Source organism: Manacus candei, unplaced genomic scaffold (assembly GCF_025592945.1).
Source record: "Manacus candei isolate 608988 ecotype Guabito, Panama unplaced genomic scaffold, ASM2559294v1 h1tg000011l, whole genome shotgun sequence".
In the NCBI taxonomy this organism is placed as follows: Eukaryota; Metazoa; Chordata; class Aves; order Passeriformes; family Pipridae; genus Manacus; species Manacus candei.
The window spans coordinates 16,440,716-16,459,971 of NW_026138059.1; the positions used below are offsets into that span (position 1 = coordinate 16,440,716).

At 40.7% G+C, this 19,256-nt stretch overlaps 1 protein-coding gene across 3 annotated transcripts; it reads left to right on the forward strand.

Annotated features, from left to right (window-relative positions):
• Positions 1 to 270: 270 nt before the first annotated feature.
• On the forward strand, positions 271 to 13,775 carry PTP4A1 (protein tyrosine phosphatase 4A1). Of its 3 annotated transcripts, none has more exons than XM_051777901.1 (6): positions 271 to 541; positions 7,198 to 7,747; positions 9,241 to 9,333; positions 9,711 to 9,841; positions 11,445 to 11,519; positions 12,348 to 13,775. In XM_051777901.1, exons 2-6 carry the CDS (start codon positions 7,643 to 7,645, stop codon positions 12,463 to 12,465), a joined length of 522 nt encoding a protein of 173 aa, XP_051633861.1. In that variant the 5' UTR covers positions 271 to 541; positions 7,198 to 7,642; the 3' UTR covers positions 12,466 to 13,775. The 3 variants fall into 3 exon arrangements, with proteins under 3 accessions (XP_051633861.1, XP_051633863.1, XP_051633862.1); XM_051777903.1 differs by having other exon boundaries at positions 341 to 541; positions 7,201 to 7,747; XM_051777902.1 differs by lacking the exon at positions 271 to 541 and adding an exon at positions 1,467 to 1,936.
• Positions 13,776 to 19,256: the final 5,481 nt, after the last annotated feature.

Below are 19,256 nucleotides of genomic sequence, written 5' to 3' on the forward strand. Positions count from 1 at the left end.
ATCCCGAGCTCGCCGCAGGCGCTCCCGGCGCAGCCGCCGGCATCGGCCCCGACGGGTGGGGCCACGCGGGGCGGCCCAGCCCGGCCCCCGGCGGCGCCCCCGCCCCGGCCCCATTCACGAACCGGTTCCCGCCGGCCGCCTCCGCCGCTCGCGCCGCCCGCACCCGGCGCCACCCCGCCCCACGAGGCCTCGCGCCCGCCCCGGACGCGCCGACGGCGGCTCTGATTGGGCGGGAGCGACGCCCGTCAGTGACGCGCGCGGGCGAGGGGCGGGGCCGGGGCGCTCGTGGGGGAGGCGGCGCCGAGTGTCGCTCCTGGTGCAGCCGCGTCCGCCCGGCGCTGCCCGCAGAGCCGTCCGCCCGCCGCAGCCGCTGTATGGTCCTGCCCCGCGCCGCCGCCGCCGAACCCCCGCCGGCAGCTCCGCGGCCTCCAGCGCCTCCGCCTCCTCCCCCTCCTGGTTCTGCTCCTCCTGCCCCCGGCTGTGGCGCCCGCACCCCGGCTGTATGATCAGGCTACAGTCTTCAATGAGTAACCATATTCCTGTGAGTGCCGCCCGCCCGCGCCCTCCGGCCCCCCGCCCCGCGGGCCGCCCGCCCGTGCCCGGCTCCCCGCGCTTCTCCCCCTGCTCCTCCATGTTATCCCTTTGTTCTCTCGCCCGGCTGCAGGCGGCTTCTCGAAGCGCTGGGCTGCGGCTCCCCTCGGGCGGGCCGCTGGAGCGCCGAGCCCGCCGGGCTGCGGCAGGACTCGGCCTCTCTGCCGCCCCCGGCGCCCCTCTCCCCTCCTCCGCCGGGAAAGGAGGAGACGGCGACCTCTCCGCGGCTCCCGGGCGGCCCGGCCCGGGCACAAAGCCGCTTTGTGAACCCAGCTGCCGCCTGCCCCGCCCGCCTGCCCGGCCTTCCCCCCGCCAGGGTCTGTGTCTGCCGGGCCGGGTCTCCCGCCGGGAAGGGCAGCGCCCCCGGGGCCGGGGCTCCGCGCCCAGGGCCGTGCCAGGAGCCCCCTGCCGGGGGGAGGCCGAGCCGGGCGGCGGCTCCGGGGGACAAGATGGCTCCGCGTCGGGAGCCTGATCGAGGCGTGATGCGAACCCGTGACCGCCGCACCGGGACACGGCCCGGCCCGCGCGGCGCTGCCGCGGCCCGGACACCGTCACCTCGCCGGGGACAGAGGGACGGGCGGAGCGGGAGCCCGGCACCCCGCGGCTGGGGGCGGCCGGGGCCCGGCGCTGTCCGGGCAAGCCGGGGCTTGCCCGCGGGCGGTTGGCGGCCCGGCCCGGTGCCAGGCTCGGCTGCCGCGGCTGCCGCTCGCCCCCCGCCGCGGCCCCACGTGCGCGGTCGAGGCGAAGGCGGCCCGGCGGCGGCTTTGTCTCCGCCGTGCTCGGGCGGGGAGGCAGCGCCGGCTGCGAGCGAGGACGTGAGTCCTTTCCAAAATGAGCTCTATGCAGTAGAGGTGGGGTATGCCCGAACTCGGTTGTGCAGCCTGTCTTGTTCGGCAGGAAAAGTCCACAGAGAAGTATTAAGTACACGTTGAAGTAGATATTTCTCTAACAATCTGCCTCGAACCTCAGAAGCTGACGATTGTAGTCAAATACCTTAATTTTGACCGAACCTGCTTTTAAGACCTTGCCATCTGGCTTTTCAAGGAAGGCATTTCCTTCTGGAGGTGGATCACAGTTCACCATTGGAAGATTTTGCTCTCCTCATATTTGCCGGTTTTTTTTGTTTTTTTTTTTTTTTCTTTTTTTACCCCCTCTAGTAATCTCGGTGCCTGTGCTGCCTAACATCTGTGACCACAGAGCGCTCTGTATATTTAAGCACAATCAATCAAATAACACATGGCTTGCTGGTGGTACCATGCCTTCCAGAAGCAGGGACACAAGAAAGACAAAAAACTAACAAAATCAAGGAACCTACAGTAACAGAAGCAGGATTGTTTGCTCTCTGGTAGGCAGCTATGCGCATGGCAAGTATTATGAGCTGACAGTTGTACAGTTTTTTGGCATGAGGTTCCTGTGATTCTGGTGTTTCCTATTTCTGCTGGAAACAACTTTCCAATATGTCTACCTGCATCTGCTGAGTCTTTCAAAAGCAGTGACTCAGAAGTATGAACCCTGTCTCTTTGTAATCTCATAAAACTGCCAAACCAAGAAAACTGAAGATTACACTTAAATGTCAGCTCATATTATTCTAGTGATGGAACAGCGAAATTGAAATTGTGTTGCCAGGAACAGAGTTGTTTTGGGGAAAAATGTGGAAGAAGCAATATAGAAATTGCACAACCATAAGAAGAAATATAAGAGAGAAAGGAAAATGAGTGACAGATAGAGCAGGAGCCAAGGGAGAAGGTTGTCATTGTCTTACTGAAACTAAATGTGTCAGTAAGGCGGTAAATAAATAGAATTTAGCCTTATCTAATAACTTCCGTCAAGTGAAACTTCCCTTTTCTGGCAGAATATGTGCCACATAAGAATGCCGGATCTATCCCGGTGTGTAGGCTGACTGTAAGTGATGACTTTTAAACATTAACCTGAGTGCCCAGATAAGAGTATTACTGAATGGTAAAGTAGCAGCAGATATTCACCTTTAAAAAATTAAAACTTGCTTTATCGGATCAATAGAAATTTCTGTATTAAATGCAAGTCAGTAACTCCTTACCACATTCTTCTCAGTAGCAACTTCCTGTTAGGTGTTAATGACTTTATTAAACTTGATGAAATACAGCAATAACTCTTTGTGTGTATGTGCTAAATTTCTCACGTTATTGTTTAAACATAATGGAATAATATTTTAGTAGAATGGTGGGATTTAAATAGTTTGCGATTGAAATGGCATTGTTAAGTCATTTAGACAAGGGAATGAAATGGGTTTTGTGGTGTCTTATTTTCCGCAATATCTGCTAAGGCTTCTTAGCATGTTGTTTCTGTGGTCCACACAGAAGAACTTTGAACGCAGTCACATGGCCTCAGTTTCATCATCTTTGGAAGTTGCATTGACTTGTTATACAGGAAGTTTTGAGATCATTTTTTCTTCCCCCTTCACTGCATATTTGAACCACGAGAACATCCTTCCGGCAGAGAGCATGTCGCAACAAATTTATGATAAACCTTTCCCTTCCTGTCAGTGAGATCTGCGTGTATCTTCTTAGGCAATGGGTTGCTGTCTGTGGCTAAAATGGACAGCGTTATCACTGTGGATATTACAGTACGGGCATTCATTTGCCCAGTAGATAGGAGATACATCTTGTCAACAGCACCTTACAGAGGTGTGCCTCTGTCTTGCCTTATGGCTTCACAGTTTGTACCCCTTACCCTCCCACTCTTCCCTGACTGCTCTGGCAGTTGCTATTTAAGCCTTGAGTAGTAAGAGGACGTCAGGGGTATCTGTCATTCGGTAACTTTTTGTCAGGTAGTAAGTTAGAGCAATGAACTTCCTTGCAGGTGTTCTCAAATTGTCATGAAATGTAGCTTATTTTAGTTCTCTAGTTCTGATCCTGTGGTTTTAGTAGGTGAGTGCGTGTCAGGTCTTGACTTCAGAGGATGGAAGACCACATAGTTGGTTCTGTATATAAATGTTTTCGGTCTATGAGGCGGTGGATTGAGCAACTGTGAATCATCTTGCTCATCTTCTGAAGGTAAAGTGTCATGTAACTGCATAAGCAAGTGCTTTTGTTTGCATGTTTTTCAAGATGCCACCAAGTTGTGGATAAGGACGTCAACAGCATGGGATAACCTTACACCTCTTTGCTTTTCCCATATCAGTAACGATTTAACAGATTACTTTCATAAGCCGTTTTTGTCAGACACAAGTGATTGTTTCAAACCATGAATTAACATACATGTGAATCTGTTGGTCAGTGAAGACGGATACTTTAGCATTCTGTCTCAAAGAAGGGCATGAATTAAAGCCTTTCTTTTCAAGATGTCTTCCTTCTACTTGAATAGACTGTTCTCTGACTTTTGCTAGCATGAATTATAGTAGGTGGTACAATCATAACTAACACAGCTGTAACCTATAATGGACAGGTTGCCTTCTCTTAATATGTGGCCCTGGCATATTAACCTTAGTTTTGTTTTCAAAGTTTATTTTGATGGCTCTAATGGTCTAAATGTTGTTTGGCTTTCTGTCATGATGGAAGCTGCTACTTTTTCCCAAATCCTTCAGTGTTAATTTTCCTCAAGGAAAACTTACATGTAAATTGAAAAGAATATGCTGGAGTACCCAACTTAATGGTAAAAGCAATGAGTTGGTGTTGCTCTGTTAAAGAACCTTCTGCATACAACACTATGCACTTGAGTTTCACTTAGGCAACTTCATGCTTACCTGCCAAAACTGTATGAGACAACGTAGTAATTCTAAAGCCCTGTTTCCAAGCCTCTTGAAAGTTCCTGACATCATTTGAGTTCCCTCAAAGCCTGAGATTGTCTTAATTACTGCAACAGTATTTTTATAGCTGATTTTTCATCTTCCAGGTCTTTTTACTGAAGGTGGATGAAGCCTTGTACTGTAACTTAATGCCATAACACAAACAGCATGCCCATGTACTACCTGTCTTTAATTTTCATTTGACTCCCAGAACAGGACTAAACTAGACTGGCAGAGCTGTCTTAGTGTAGTACAGTGTGTTGCTGTCTAAAGGAGTTGGTCTGCATGTGAAGCTTTCCTGCTAGCATTGGTAAGAAGTGATGGCATTCACATCAAAGGAAAATATGAACTTTGCTCCTTTATAATACGGCAGCAGCAGTTGCCAAGGCAAACAGTGAGGCTTAAATACATTCTTGGTTAGGTCCTTAGCTGTGTGAATTATTAAGGTGCTGATGTGTGTAATACTAAGTCAGTAATTAACAAAATGATTTCCTTTGTAAGGGTTAATAACACATAGAACTCAAATGTAACATTGCATAATCTACTTGCTTCAACTTTGTATAAGAATTTGAACTGTGCACTCAGTTTCTAGATATGATTAGCAATTTGCATTAAAATGAATGATTTTTTACTTAACTAATACTTTGCTGCCTGCCCTTTTCCTTATCCCCACGATGAGTTTGTCTGGTATCTTGAGAACTCCTAGTTGCATGCTGAGGTCAGCCTACCTAGCAGGCTGGATGAATTCTGATTATTTCTTTCTCCCTACCTGTCCTAGACATGTTAACTGCTTCCCATTACACTGTGTTCTTTTTCCCCCCATTCTGTGTCTTCAAGCTCACTTTCATGCATTTCTGTTTCCGACAGCCTCCACTCCCTCATCCTCTACCAGGGAAAAGGACTGTCTGTGATTCTTCTTAGGAAGAGATAAACATGAGATCTGCCAGTGCATGCAAAAAGTAGCACAAGACCTTGTGCAGCTGTATCTGCTTAAAGCTGTCCTGTCCCTTTTTGCTGTTCTGCTTCTTAAACTAATTGAAAGCGACTTTAAATAAGTTATCTTCAGTTCTTTTTTTTCAGTTGCTATTTTAGCTGTTTCCTAGGTCTGGTCCTAGGAGGCTTTTAAAAGCACACCTGCCACCTTCTGCTAGGACATGGCTGATGAGTCAGATGATGATTCTTGGAGTTCTTCCGAGTCTGAATTCTCCTGGTTCCTGTTACTCTGTTGGCCTTTGACTTCAGAGGACCCTTCTTACTCCTTTTTCATGCCTAGTATATTTAGAGTTCTTGCTGTCTCTCAAGTTGTCAAAAATAAAAACTGAAATAGTTTTTTTGCAACTGGCAAACTTAATCCTACAGTCTTTACTACCAGCTGATGGTAGTATCTCTGGATTGGCAGCAAAATGCATGTGAAATTGTTACCTTAGTTTCTTTCTGTTAACTTAATTCTCATATCTGTTAGCAAGTTGGGGTTTTTTTGTGTGGTTTTTTTTTTGTTTGTTTGTTTTGTTTGGTTTTTTTTTTACAAGTCATGCCTGCAATTAACACCTTAAAACTCTTATCAGGAAGCTGTCTGAAAATGAAAATGAGTTGCCTGACTAACATAAATAACTTTTTTCTGCTAAACATTTGTGGGATCAATTATGTTTCTCTCTGGTACCTAAGTATATTTGGTGGGCACCTGGTTCAACTTGTACCTCTCTTTTGGGAAACAGAACTCCTCTTGTTTTCCCTTCTGTTCCCTACGCAGGTGTCCTCAGCAGGACTGGTACTGTGGCTGGGTACAAAACTAACTCCTCAGCTGGAAGGGTTCCACAGTGCATAAAAGCATATCTTGGTGCTTCATTTACAACATCTGCAAATGAATACCCAACTTGGAGCAGTTCATTTGCTATCTTAATTCCTAGTTGCGTCTTGTAGTAATTATATATATAAATTTAACCATAGCTAAACAGCATGCCACTGGACAGGAATAACCTGTTCAATAAACTTGCTTATGTATGGTTTTAGCTAGACTATTACTGCTATCTTGGTATAAATAAAGTCTTGGTGTGAAAAGACAGTTAAAAGCATATGAAGGTTGCCATGGGTCCTCAACCTTTAGTATGTGAAATGTTCCTTAGTTAGAAATCTGTGTGCCTTGAAAGTCTCAAAGTGTTCGAAAGCTCACATTTTGTTGTTAGGCCACAAAGACTGCATTTGCTTTCATGGCCTCCTATTTAAGTCAGGTGGATTTATGTGCATTTTTTTTCTACTGGCTGTTCTGTATGTGAATTAATGATGCTTACAAGCAAAGTAAGTTTTTTAGCCATTAAGACAAGTGATTTTACTTTTAAGTAGAGACTGATAGTTTTGTTCAGACACTAAAAATTGTCCACTGCTGAACTTGAATATTCAAGGAATCTCATCCTTGCTTTCATGAGACTACTTAAAGTCACTGTAACTTTAGTAGATGTTGTGATGTCTCTCAATTCAGAATGGAAAAGGAAGTTGTATGGGTATCCTGGAAAAAGTATGCTTTATATAAATACTGGGGTTCTTAAAACTTATTGCTATGTTTAGCACATCTGAATTGGTGTTTTAAAACATTTCAGCGTTTGGTGTTGAAATAACCCTATATGGAAACTTTGTATTAAGTAAATGTATTTATTTTCAAATAATCCTTGCTAAGAAAGGTGACAGGATTCTTACAGAAACCTAATTCTTGGAATAAAAAATAAACTTCAAGAAACTGCTTAGTTGCTGTGTTTTTATTTTTTCATTTTATAATGCTTGATGTCTTAAAAATAACCCTGTTTCACCTGTCCTCATTATGCTTTTTTTTTTCCCCCCTCTCTTTACAGCAGTTCTGTGGTGTTCTTGGTCACACATTTATGGAGTTTCTGAAGGGCAGTGGAGACTACTGCCAGGCACAGCACGACCTCTATGCAGACAAGTGAACTGTAGAAATTCATTACTACTCCACCAAGAAGCCCCCCTAAGAGTGGTTGACCAGGATAAGAAGTTTTGAATTGAAATTGGCAGAGCATTTAACAACAGAATTCAGACCTGGATGGGGTAAACCTCAGTGCACTGCCTTTCTTTTGCCTCAGTATTACTGGATTGAAGAATTGCTGCTTCTTGTTAGGAGGTTCATTTCATTTCCCATTGCTCCCAACTTCATACTTCCAAGCACTGAGAATTTCACGTGGAGTATAGTGAAGTAGACTTCAGTTTCTCTACATCACTTCTGTATTAGAATTTTTTTTAATCCTTTCATAATCTTGTTGCATGTTTAACTAAATCAATATGGCCCGAATGAACCGCCCTGCTCCTGTGGAAATCACCTACAAGAACATGAGATTCCTGATCACACACAATCCAACCAATGCAACCTTAAACAAATTTATAGAGGTAAGGCCAGGACACAATTCTTACTGATGTGGTTTTTTAATGCCTGAGCAACATGCTGTATTTACAATTTCCTTCTTTACTAGTTGCTAATGGCTGTGAGAGCCATATGAGGAAGTACTGAAGTTGTTTGTATATTGACTTTTTTCAAATACTGATGCTGTGCTTCAAAGAGCTACAGACAACTCTATTCAGATATACTTTGGCCTTCACAACTGTAATTCTGAGAGTGAAGCCAAATAATAGTTATACCATAATGGTACATTAAGTATGTTGTTTAGGTCTGAAAACAGGAATTATTTGGCAGAGTTATGTGTAGAACAAAACAAATATCTGCTAGTGATAGGAACTTGAATTCAGATTGGACTAAAGTGGTGTAACATTTCCTTGCACTTACTGCATAGTGATTAAAAAGATAATAATTCACTATATGTTGTGGATCAGAACCTTAGGAACAAATAACAGGCTTGCAATATGCTTTCACTGCCTAGCTTCCTCCAGTGTTAGCAGATTATGGTTTTAATGTAGCTTAAGAGGATCGTCTGTGTCATAGTGTCTACTTGAGTGAAATTTGTGGCAGTAGGCTTACTCTGCATCCAGAGCTGCTGAAGTTACTTTAAGTGTTCTGGTATGTGCTGAAATTGTTTACTGCCAGGTAACTTGGCATATATTGCTAATACTGCTGGTATTGAATTTATCATCAAAAACTTGTATCCCGTGTGTTGGAACTATAAAGTGTGCTGGTGTATAAAGTGTATGCTAGTTCCTGCAAAGTTACTTCCTGGTAAGGTCTGAGTTTGCAAAGTCCCTCATTAGCAAGATTTTAGGTGTATTATAGCTTAATTCTGCATTTGGAGTGGTATAATTTATGGGAAACACAGTAGAATAACATTTGCTTGACTTTATACCGCCACACGTAGATAAAGTATGCTTAGGCTATGCTTCAGGCAGTTCAGTTCAGACAATGTGAATGATGGGTCGTTGCAGGAATAATACAGAGTGAGTGCTTTTTTTGAAAGCTAAATTTTGGTATTCTCTAGTTAGGACAACTCATAGTTCTTAACAGTAAGTGGTCTTACAGACCTATTTTGAGCAGAGAGAGAGAAGGGGAAGATTTAAACCTCGCTCAGAAGTATGTAGCTTTGCAAACCGGGAAACTTCCTGTTCCTTTAAAAGGAATGATCTTTTGGAGATGGACTACTTGATTAATTAATATTTAGCTGGATCTGATTTTAGATTAAAAAAAGTCTGATCCAACACAACAAAACTTAATCTGCACGTAAAACTATGTTTGCAGCAGAACTTAAGGGTATCTGGCATGAACACGTAGATTTTTAGTTTTTTCAGCTTTCTCTGTTCTTCACAGGGTGGCAAGCATTTGTATGAGGTTACTTACTGAAAATTTTTTAATTACTTACTGAGGAAACTTACTGAGAAAATTAAATGGTTAAGTGCAACTAGTTTGCTCTCACAGCAACTTTTTTTTCACTCCCTAGGAACTTAAGAAATATGGTGTTACCACAGTGGTAAGAGTGTGTGAAGCTACTTATGACACTGCTCCGGTGGAAAAAGAAGGCATTCAGGTTTTGGTAAGTAGTGTAAAAGCAGAGTTTAAAACCAACCCATTCCCCACCCCACCCCTTCCCAAAAAAATAATTCTTTCAATACCACCTTATTAACTCTATGAGTATGTTCAAACAGCTGATGGAGGAAAAAGCTGTGCAGTCATTCTTTCTTGTCAGGAAAAAATTTCAGTTTTGATCAAAATCATATGCTCAATGAAAACTAATTGAAAGGAATGTATTCCTAATATTGCTATAGTTATACTGCTAGAAAATCGTAAGTTTAAATGGTTTCCTTAGCTGTCAGCACTTTGTCCATTGTATCCCCTCCTTTTTTTGCCTATGCACACATCTTACAAGCAAAAAGAGTTCCATCTTTGTATATTTGTCATCCTGTATTCTAGGATTGGCCCTTTGATGACGGTGCTCCACCATCCAACCAGATTGTTGATGATTGGCTAAACCTCCTTAAAGTTAAATTTCGTGAAGAACCTGGTTGTTGTATTGCTGTACACTGCGTTGCTGGTCTTGGAAGGTGAGTGAAGCTTTATAAAGATCTGTTGAATTCCTGGTCAGACTTGTTAAGATCTAGTACCGAAGTTTGAGGTAAATGTAATATAGTCACATATCCCATATTGGAATGACCTCACACTTAAAAATAGTGAAGATGGCAGGAAACTGTTGTATGCATCTGTTAAGGCCTTTTGGTCAACAGATGATGCTACAATCACAGCTCTCACAAAATCTACTGCATTAAGTAAACAAGTATATTCTTGTACCAAGCATATTGATAAGTGTCCCATTGGTATTTCTGTTTTGCTATGTCTTCTTTTTTTTCTAATGCTTTTGTTTTTATTGACTTGCCTGCTTCCTCTTCATCTCCATTTCAGTATTATTGTCAGTCTCCTTGTACCACGGGTATTGTAACCATTATCCACAAACAAGTGGCTGGTTCTGGCACATCAAGACCAGCTTTTATCCACCACCTATCTGAGGGATGAAAAGTGTTCTCCAAAGTCTCAAAACATCTATTTGTCTCACATCTAAGTGACCTCAAAATTATTAGTGATAATGCTAAATATTTTCCTCTTAGCCTGGCTCCCTCTGTCTGCTGCCACTGTCTTAAATACAGTTCCAACAGTTGGGACAACATAATGATGTTTCTGTTATTGTTCTAGACTACCTGGGAACTAGATCTGTTCTAAAAGCAGTTGCTATATTATAGCCATGGATTTCAGTATGTCCAGTCTAAAATGGAAGTTTCTGATCTTGCTGTCCATTAGCCTGGCTTATCCACTGCGTTATGGCTTCACATGTAACAAAGGAATGATGAACTGTAATGATGAATGTTGCCAAAACCGAAGTCTTTTTCTGCTGCTTAGAGTGCTACCTGTTGGGTTTTCTTCAAAATTGGGCAGCTAATTAGTTGAAAAGAATATTCTAGCTTTCTATCATGTATGTTTTCTCTTAAATCCCTGAACATACAAAATCACTTAAGCTTGCTACTAAATGCACAACTCTGTTGCTCATGTGTGGCATGATTTTTTTTTTTGAGCCATAAATTGCTAATGTATTTGGGCTTGATTTCTATCAAGCTTTTCTAACTGAAAACTGTATTCTGTCAGATGAAGAATACTGTGGCAAGCAAGGAAATCCTCAGGGGAGTGCAGCAGCCTGTGGATTTCATCTGTTCCTAGAACTTGTTAAACTACTTCTACATTTTGTCAGTTTTTATTGAACCTGACACTCCTCTTCTGTTTTCTGCTTTGGCGGTTCAGACTGCTTCTAGGGTTGCTTCATTGTGGGGGATAGAAACCCATATGCAACTCTTCCCCAGAATCAATTGCTTTGAAACAAATGGTTGAAGATTACTTTCATTTTATTCCAATTGTACTCTCCTATACCTAAAGTCAAAAGCTAAGGTTGACCAGAGTTAATTTAAACCCTTATCTTAATGAGAATAAGTAACTCAAAAACAAGTGGTATAATAGCTCAATTAATATAGAAATGCCTTCTGCCTTTTTTGCCTTCCCAGAGAGGAAGCATCAGATACATAGGACAAAAGAGAGAACTGGGTAAAGGTTTTTGAGTATGCATTGACAAAAGCTAAACTGAATATAATTTCTTTTTTGAACTAGAGCTCCAGTCTTGGTTGCTCTTGCACTGATAGAATGTGGAATGAAGTATGAAGATGCAGTGCAGTTCATAAGACAGTAAGTATGAAGCTAATATGTAGCTGTTTCCAAGATTTAACGTGTTGGTACATCCTTGGGCACTAAAGGAAATTTTACATATGAGAGGCAGAATACCTTTAGAATTTAAGTTCTGTCTCCTAGCTAGAAGTAACACTCACTCACATTGGTGGATCCTTTCCTCTGTATTAGACCAAAGTGTGCTAAAATGTTCTTCCTAGTCTTTCCTGGTGGTCTACTGAAAACAAATATTTCCTTGGATTTTTTAAATAAGTGTAAGTTGGATGAGAAGAATTTTAGTCGCAATGTCTTAATTTTCAGGTTTCAGCTATATTTAAAAGAAGCTGCAGCTGTTATAAACAATACCATAATACTTCTTGCATAATTGCCAAGTCTTTGAAGAGTTAAATTCAGCTCGTAGTGGTTCTATATAAAATGAGGAACAGGAAGACTGGTATCCCAAACAGTCAATCAACATGTACCTTTTTTTCACGTACTTAACGGTTTGAGAAAACGAAGTACAATTTCTGTTTGGCTTCTTATTATGAGGACTTAAAATATTTATGTACTTTCTTGAAACTGTAAGATTTCTGGATTTTGTACATCAGAAGTAGAACACAGTCTTAAATGCTATGGACTCTTGAGCATGTGGTCCAATGAGGTATTTGTGAAAGGAAGCTACCACCCTCTTTCCTGGCACCGAACTTTCAATTATCCCTATTTTGGTTATAGCCTTGACTTAAAGGTGGCTTTTTTAAGTGACCTAAAAATATTTTTCTCTGGTTGGTGATATTATTTCACTGGGCAGGAGATTGATGTTCTGTTTAAAATATGTTTTCCTCCATCTAGGAAGCGGCGTGGAGCTTTCAACAGCAAGCAACTTCTGTACTTGGAGAAATACCGCCCCAAGATGCGTCTGCGCTTTAAAGACTCCAATGGTCACCGAAATAATTGTTGTATTCAGTAAAGCTTAACAGCCTATAGTACTTCCTTGGGAATAAAGGACAGAAACAAGAATTAAGCAGACTGCATGCCAGAGACATCAGTCTGGTATTTTTTAGTAGTAAAGGAAGCTTCCTTAGGAGTATTTAATAGGCTAAAGGCTAAGTAGAAATGCAACTTCTATGTTTAAGTAAATATCCGTTTGGAGACCCAGTAAATGTTTTTGCTGTACCCTGTTTCTGAGCTGTCTCCTTGTTCATTGATTACCAGATCAAATATCCTTGAATCATGCCGTTGAGTCTTACCCACCTAGTTTCAACTACTAAAAATTGGGGTACTAAAATAAATGAATCTGTAGAGAGATTAGGTGCCAAAACACCCAGCATATCAGCTATATGTTTTTCCTTAAAATGAGCATAGTTCTGATGATGTGAGAACTACCAGCTTATCTGGACCTTACTATCTTTTTTTCTACAGTCATTTCAATATTGAAGAATACGGCCTCTAAAGTAGTCTTGCCTGCTCACTGTATGTTTTGTCTCCCACAATCGCACTAGAATTATCAGGATTTGCACAGTCTGTTTTTTTAATACTATTAATTACAGCAACTTTTTACCCTTGCATCTGTACTTTTCTGTTACCTGCAGACCTCTCCATTTTACAAGTCATTACTCTCTGGTTACTCATGTAGAAGATCTTTTAAATTGTACAGAAGCACACAAGTCTTTAATGTCTCCAGACAAAAAGCCTTACAGTAAAATTATTGTTGGCACTTCATGTGCAACTTAACAGAGGGCCTGAAAAGGTTGGGAGGGGCTATTTAATATTTCTAGTAAAATGTTGCCTTTGTCTTGTGCAGGAAGTATAGAATATGCCCTTTACTTTAGTAAATATTTTTTTAAAACTTAGAAATGCTTTGTTATTGTAGCTAAAAATTCTTAATCAGAAAATTTCTGAAAAATCTTGTAGTTTTCTTTTACTGTACCTATTGACAGTTGTTTACCAACTATCGCTTTGTTGAAAGTGTGATATTTTTTTTTTCTTCTTTTTGTTTTTCCTCCTTGAGTTTCTGCTATGACTTGGGCAGATCTCTGTAATATTTTGTATGCCTTTCAAGCTGCGTAACTTAATATTTGGATACTTGATAATTTGTTTTATTATGTAATTGATAAAATGGTGATGTGTATTAATGTTAGTTCAACCATATATTTATACTGTCTTGGGAATGTGTGGTTATAGTTCTGTGGGAGAAATACTTTTGCCAGTGTTCACCAGCTTGTAAAATCTAGTGCGAGAGCTTAAAACATCTAAATAAATACTGAAATGCACTTAAAAGTTTGCTGAAATGCTCATCACTTTCACTTATTTTTGTGTACTTTGTCAGCAGTTTTGAGGTGCCTAAATTCAGAATCTAATCAGGCATCTGTTTTCTTTTTCTTTTTTTTTTTTAATCTGGGTCTGAATGTCCCCTTGTTGTAATGTTTGCTGTTTCTTTTACTCATAAATAAATGTGGACAAAAATTAATGATAGAAAGTACAGTATTTCTTTATGTAGCTTACTTGTGACTTGCCGTACTAAAATAGGTTACTTCCTTAGTGTTCTTGAAGCTGTTTTTGCAGCAAAGGCAGAAGAGTATATGCATCAATAAAGCTTTGTTTAAAGGGTATTTTGTTTAATGGAATACAGCTTCATTTGACTGAGGAAATAATATCTTTTCTTTTGGAATGATGTCCAAAGACATCAATGTTTCTGTTGTCAAGATGAACTAGATAATAGGAAAAAGGACAAAGACAAAATCTACAAAACTTCTGTAACTCAGTAGTACAGCAGGCTGATATAAATACTGGTTTAACACAGATTAGTATCCAAATCAAGTTAAAAATAATGATTTGGTCAGTCATGAAACTAAGACGAATCTGTAAAACAGCTACCAGTAAAATGCCTGGAATTTTTTTACTTACTTAAAATTATTAATGCAATTTCTATACATAGATCAGATTTTGCTCTGTCTCTACAGAATTCACATGGATAAGAAGGGTTGTGTTTAGGTTAAGAGCTCTTAACCAAGCTCCCATCACTAACATGTTCTTTAGAACTTTAAACTTGAGACTAGGCTTGACTTAGTTGATTTTAGTAAACAGGTTTCTGAAGAGGAAAAATCTCCATAACAAATGTCTGTTTAAAGCAAAGATCAAATCAACTTTTGAACTGTTTCCATTTTTGGTCATGACTCTCTAAGGAACAGAAAATGTCTCTTCCTCTTTTGTCTAACAATTCCAGTACGCTTTAGGGACTAAAATGGTAACAACACTCAAAATGTGAAGATAAGATAGCAGATGGAAATACATAAAGCACGTTGAATAAAATCTATGTAATAGATACGAATTTACAAATTCAAGGAAGAAAATAATTACTGTATCCTTAGGCAAAAGCCTGGCATGGAAAACAGGCTTTAATGTCACATCTAATTTTCGATGTGTAGGATGACTATATAACTGCTTTGTCTCTTCAAGAGTTATGTTGTAGCAGTACCTAATCATATGGTAGCACATTCTTGTCATCTGCTAGACTGTTTTGTGCTGTGGACTTAATGGCTTGTGTAATTTGGTTTGTAAATGGTGGTTGTATTTACAGAATTCCTTAGCATGTAGGAGAAATATATATGGGAAATGGGGAAGGAGGGGGAGAGTATGATCTTGCAATTACTGCAGCAGAAAACTGCATATTGTTCTGTCATGTAGTCCCCAAATAATGCTGAGGAAAGATAGTCAAATGAGGTACTGTTAACTGGTTACCCAAAATCAAGTATAAAATTAAATTTGATTTTCTTGAATCTGATTCTCAAATGCTGAACAGTCTGTTTCAACTTAAGTCTATAAATACTTAAATATATATGAAATTATGTAGAACTACATGTTTCTGAACAGTCCTGAACAATTTCAGATTGAGTACTCAAAACTAGTTAATAGTTCTGATTGTTAATCTCCCTGGTCTTCAGTTCTCCTTGCATAAAAATCCATTCCAGTCCTCACAAGTGGGGCTGTTGTGGAGATAAGCAATAATTTCTAAAGTAATCAGACCCATCTGCATTATTGCAGAAGGAACAGTGAGAACATGTGTAATTCTGTATTAAGGATGAATTCTGGTTTAGTCTTAAGATCTTTGGCCATAAGAAAAGTAGTAAAGCACTGCTCATTCATGTGAGCATTGTTTATCCTTACAAGTGAGATGGGATAAAAAATCTTGTGTAATTAAATAAATTTATTTGAGAGAACAGACTGAGGGTTCATAGATGACCTTACCTTTATTGTTTTGAAACTTCTGAGTACTTGACTGCAGCACTAATTATGCTTCTTTTTTTTTTTATTAAATATGTGCAACATGACTTAAAGTTACTGAGAGATAGTATTCAAAACAGTATTTTAGATTTGCGGGGATTTTGCTGTATCGTTAGGCAAGTATTTTCTGTCAGCATAGGGAAAGTTGTCAAACCAGAGATAATAGTAATCTACTTGGAATAACATTTTTTTTGCATGTATTTGTGTAATCCCACTGTAACAAAAAAACCAATAGTTTGCAAGTTGAATTCAGATCTCAAAATCAGGCTATGTTGGGTTTTATTAATAGCTGGGATGGACTTATCTAAACAAATACAGATTTTTACATGTGAGTAGAGGCTTCCCTCACACTTAGTAAAAGGAGTTTTGGGCTTCTCAGGTGTATGTCTCATATCTCATATGCTAAGGGAGATTCCTAAATTAGTTAGATGAAGACCTCTCTAAATGTGAGAGTGTAGTCTGTAAAGCATGGGACAGCAAATTCAGTTCACAGTGTTGGTATCTACAGGTAGATTAAATGTCTCAACTTCTTGTGCAATAGTTCAAAATATCAGGTAAAGTATTTCTCTTAATGTACCCTGCTCTTAATGTGTAATAAACATTGACAACTGTAACCTGATTTTTTTTTTATATGGATTTATGCTAGAGGTAGCCACAGCAAGTCTTATTATGCATTATTTTTCTCTTGATGATCACCTGCATGAATGCTGTTAATTTTGATGCATATTGCTCTAATGCATTGATAATTATCTCAATAACAACACAAGTTCCTTATCGGTGGAAAGGCTCTTTGCGAAGTAATAGTGGTTAAACAGTGGTCTGACAAGAAACGATAAGGACAGTGCCAGGAGATCAAGTTGCCTCCTTCAATTCCTGATTCAAATGAGAACTCTTAAAGTGTAGCTGAAGAAAACCAGATACCACAGTGTTTAGATACATAAGAATCCTCAAAGCAGAAATACTTAAATAGTAGAAGACATACAGTCTCAAACACTACATGTAACCTGTGTCAGTGTAACAAAACCTAAATGTGTGAAAAGGGTATTTTTAGTGGACTGGAGCTTAATTCCACTTTATTAGTGGAGTAACATCAGTAACAGATCCTTACCCTTCATATAAATTTGCACATGACAATACTATATCATCAAGTTTCACTGATGCTTGTTCTGAAGAAGAACTTGAATTACGTTTGGGCTTTGGAGGAGAAAGAACTGAAGGTGGTAAACTCTTCTTCCTAATCCATTGGACCATAGTTATGATATTGATCTGAATAGGACAGTGCCACTTCAGCATTGTCATGCACTTCATTGGTACTAGTAGGAAGCTACATGCATCTTAGTTTGTCTTCCATTCCCCAGTAAATCTGTGTGTCATTAGGTAGGGCATGCAAATCCTGAACTTGCCTTTAAAATTTCAATTCAACTCTATAGCAACTTTCAGTTCATCATAATAAAAGCACATAAAGACAATGGGGACATAGCAGATGTGCAAAATCATGAAGGAGTTCCCTCAAACTGCAAGTACAATCATCCCTTTATGCTTGATACGTAAGGTTTTCCACAGTAACACACCCCCTGCCTATCTCAGGGATGGGCTACCCTTCTCTCCACAACTTTGTATGGCAGAATTCTTAATTCTCCCTTCCTTCTAACTCGAGTTCCTTGTAGGATGCTATGGAGAATAGGTACCAAGAGTTATGTAGCCTTGATGCTCTGTCCAGAAATTCTTGGTCATTTCTGTTTCACTTGTCTACTTCTCAAAACTCCCTTCTGCACTTCTTAATTGGTACCTGTTTTTTTTTTTTCACTGGAAAAAAAGTAGTAGTATTCAATGGCCCTTGATGTTTACATTCCTGTCTCAATTGCCTTCCACCACCACCAAGTATTTATGCTACTATGAACTTGGGTCTCAAAAAGTTGTATTAAATGGCAAGCCCTTCCCCTTGGAAGTGGTTCTGAGCCAGGTCCAGGAAGGGAATTAGAATTTTATATTATTGGGTTGAGGCATTAGGATGTCTTTGAAGGAAACCCCCTAATTGTGCCGTTTAGGACACAAAGTAATTTAGAAAAAATCATTAAGAGGTGATCTAGTCCAACCCCATGCTCAACACAGGGATAACTTCACAATTATATCAGATTATTTAGGAGCCTATATTGTCAAGTATTGAATATCTTCAAGGACGGAGATAACAGATTCTTCCAAATCTCTGCCCTGCAGGTGACTACTCTTCCCTTGGGAGCTAGTGAGAATTTTCCTGGATGCAATTTCCTTTTTTCTCACATTTTTCACTGTGACCTCCAAGAGAGTCTATCTCTTCCTCTCTACATCCACCTGCTAGGCAGCTGAAACAGCAGGAAATTTACTGCCTCAGCCTCATCAGGGTGAAGAAGCACAGTTTGGTATAAGCTCCAAGCCTCTAATAATCGTGGTGACCCTCCACCAGGGTCCATTCCAGTTTGTCAATATTTTCATGTACTAGGGAATTTAAAATTAGACACAGTACTCCAGATGTGGTCTGCAATCACTTCCCTTGACTTGTTTGCTTGCTCTCTTTCTCACGCAATCTTTGTGTTCAATTTGTCCATCAGGTCCTTTCTGCAAAGCCTCTTTCTTGCCAGTTGAGCCCCAGCCTGTACCAGTGCATGGGCTATTACATCCCAAATGCAAGATTTAACAACGTAAATGACATATGTTGCTCTCCATTCCCTGAAGCCATCATCTTCTCTTGTGCTATCAGATTGGTCAGATATAGCTTGACCTTGGTAAATCCAAGTTGGCTTATACACAGTCCCTTCTTTTTCATGTCCTTCTAGGCTTCCAGAAGGATTTGCTGCATAACCTTCCCAGGAAAGGAAGTGAGGCTGACAGGTCTGTATTTCCCTGGATACTCTTCCTTGCGTTTCTTGAAGGTGTGCAGATCTCTCCTGTCCTCTCCTCTTTTCTGTTCTACTTGTGTACCATGGCAACATCAGAGGCACACACCCAGCGACATAGTTTTTGTGTCTAGCTAAGGCTGGGATTGAGCCATGTGACTGCAGTTGTCTCTCTGCATACCCACCCTCTGCCTGAGGAGACATGGGAGCAGAGCACTGCCCGTGTCAGCAGGACACTAAGGCTGAGAACGGATATACTGCAGAGCTGAGTGGTGCACAGCTGGGTCACGACGAGTGCTCCCACATCATATAATGTTAGTGATGCACAGCTGTGGACATTCCCCCTCATTCAGCCTGCGAACACAGTACTGTATAGCTGGAGGTTTGCCAGTTCAGTACCTCTGCACAAGAACAGGGAAAAAAGGAGAAGGGCAGCTTTGGGCCTGTGACAATAACAAATTCTTAGGGGGAAAAAATAGGTGGAATAAAATGCAGAATGGATTTCCCAGAGGTTATTGTGCCACACTAAGATTACTAGTTAAACTGGAGGAGGAGACTTAGTAAAATAGTTTTAAGGTAGAAAAAATGGGAGACAATCACACAC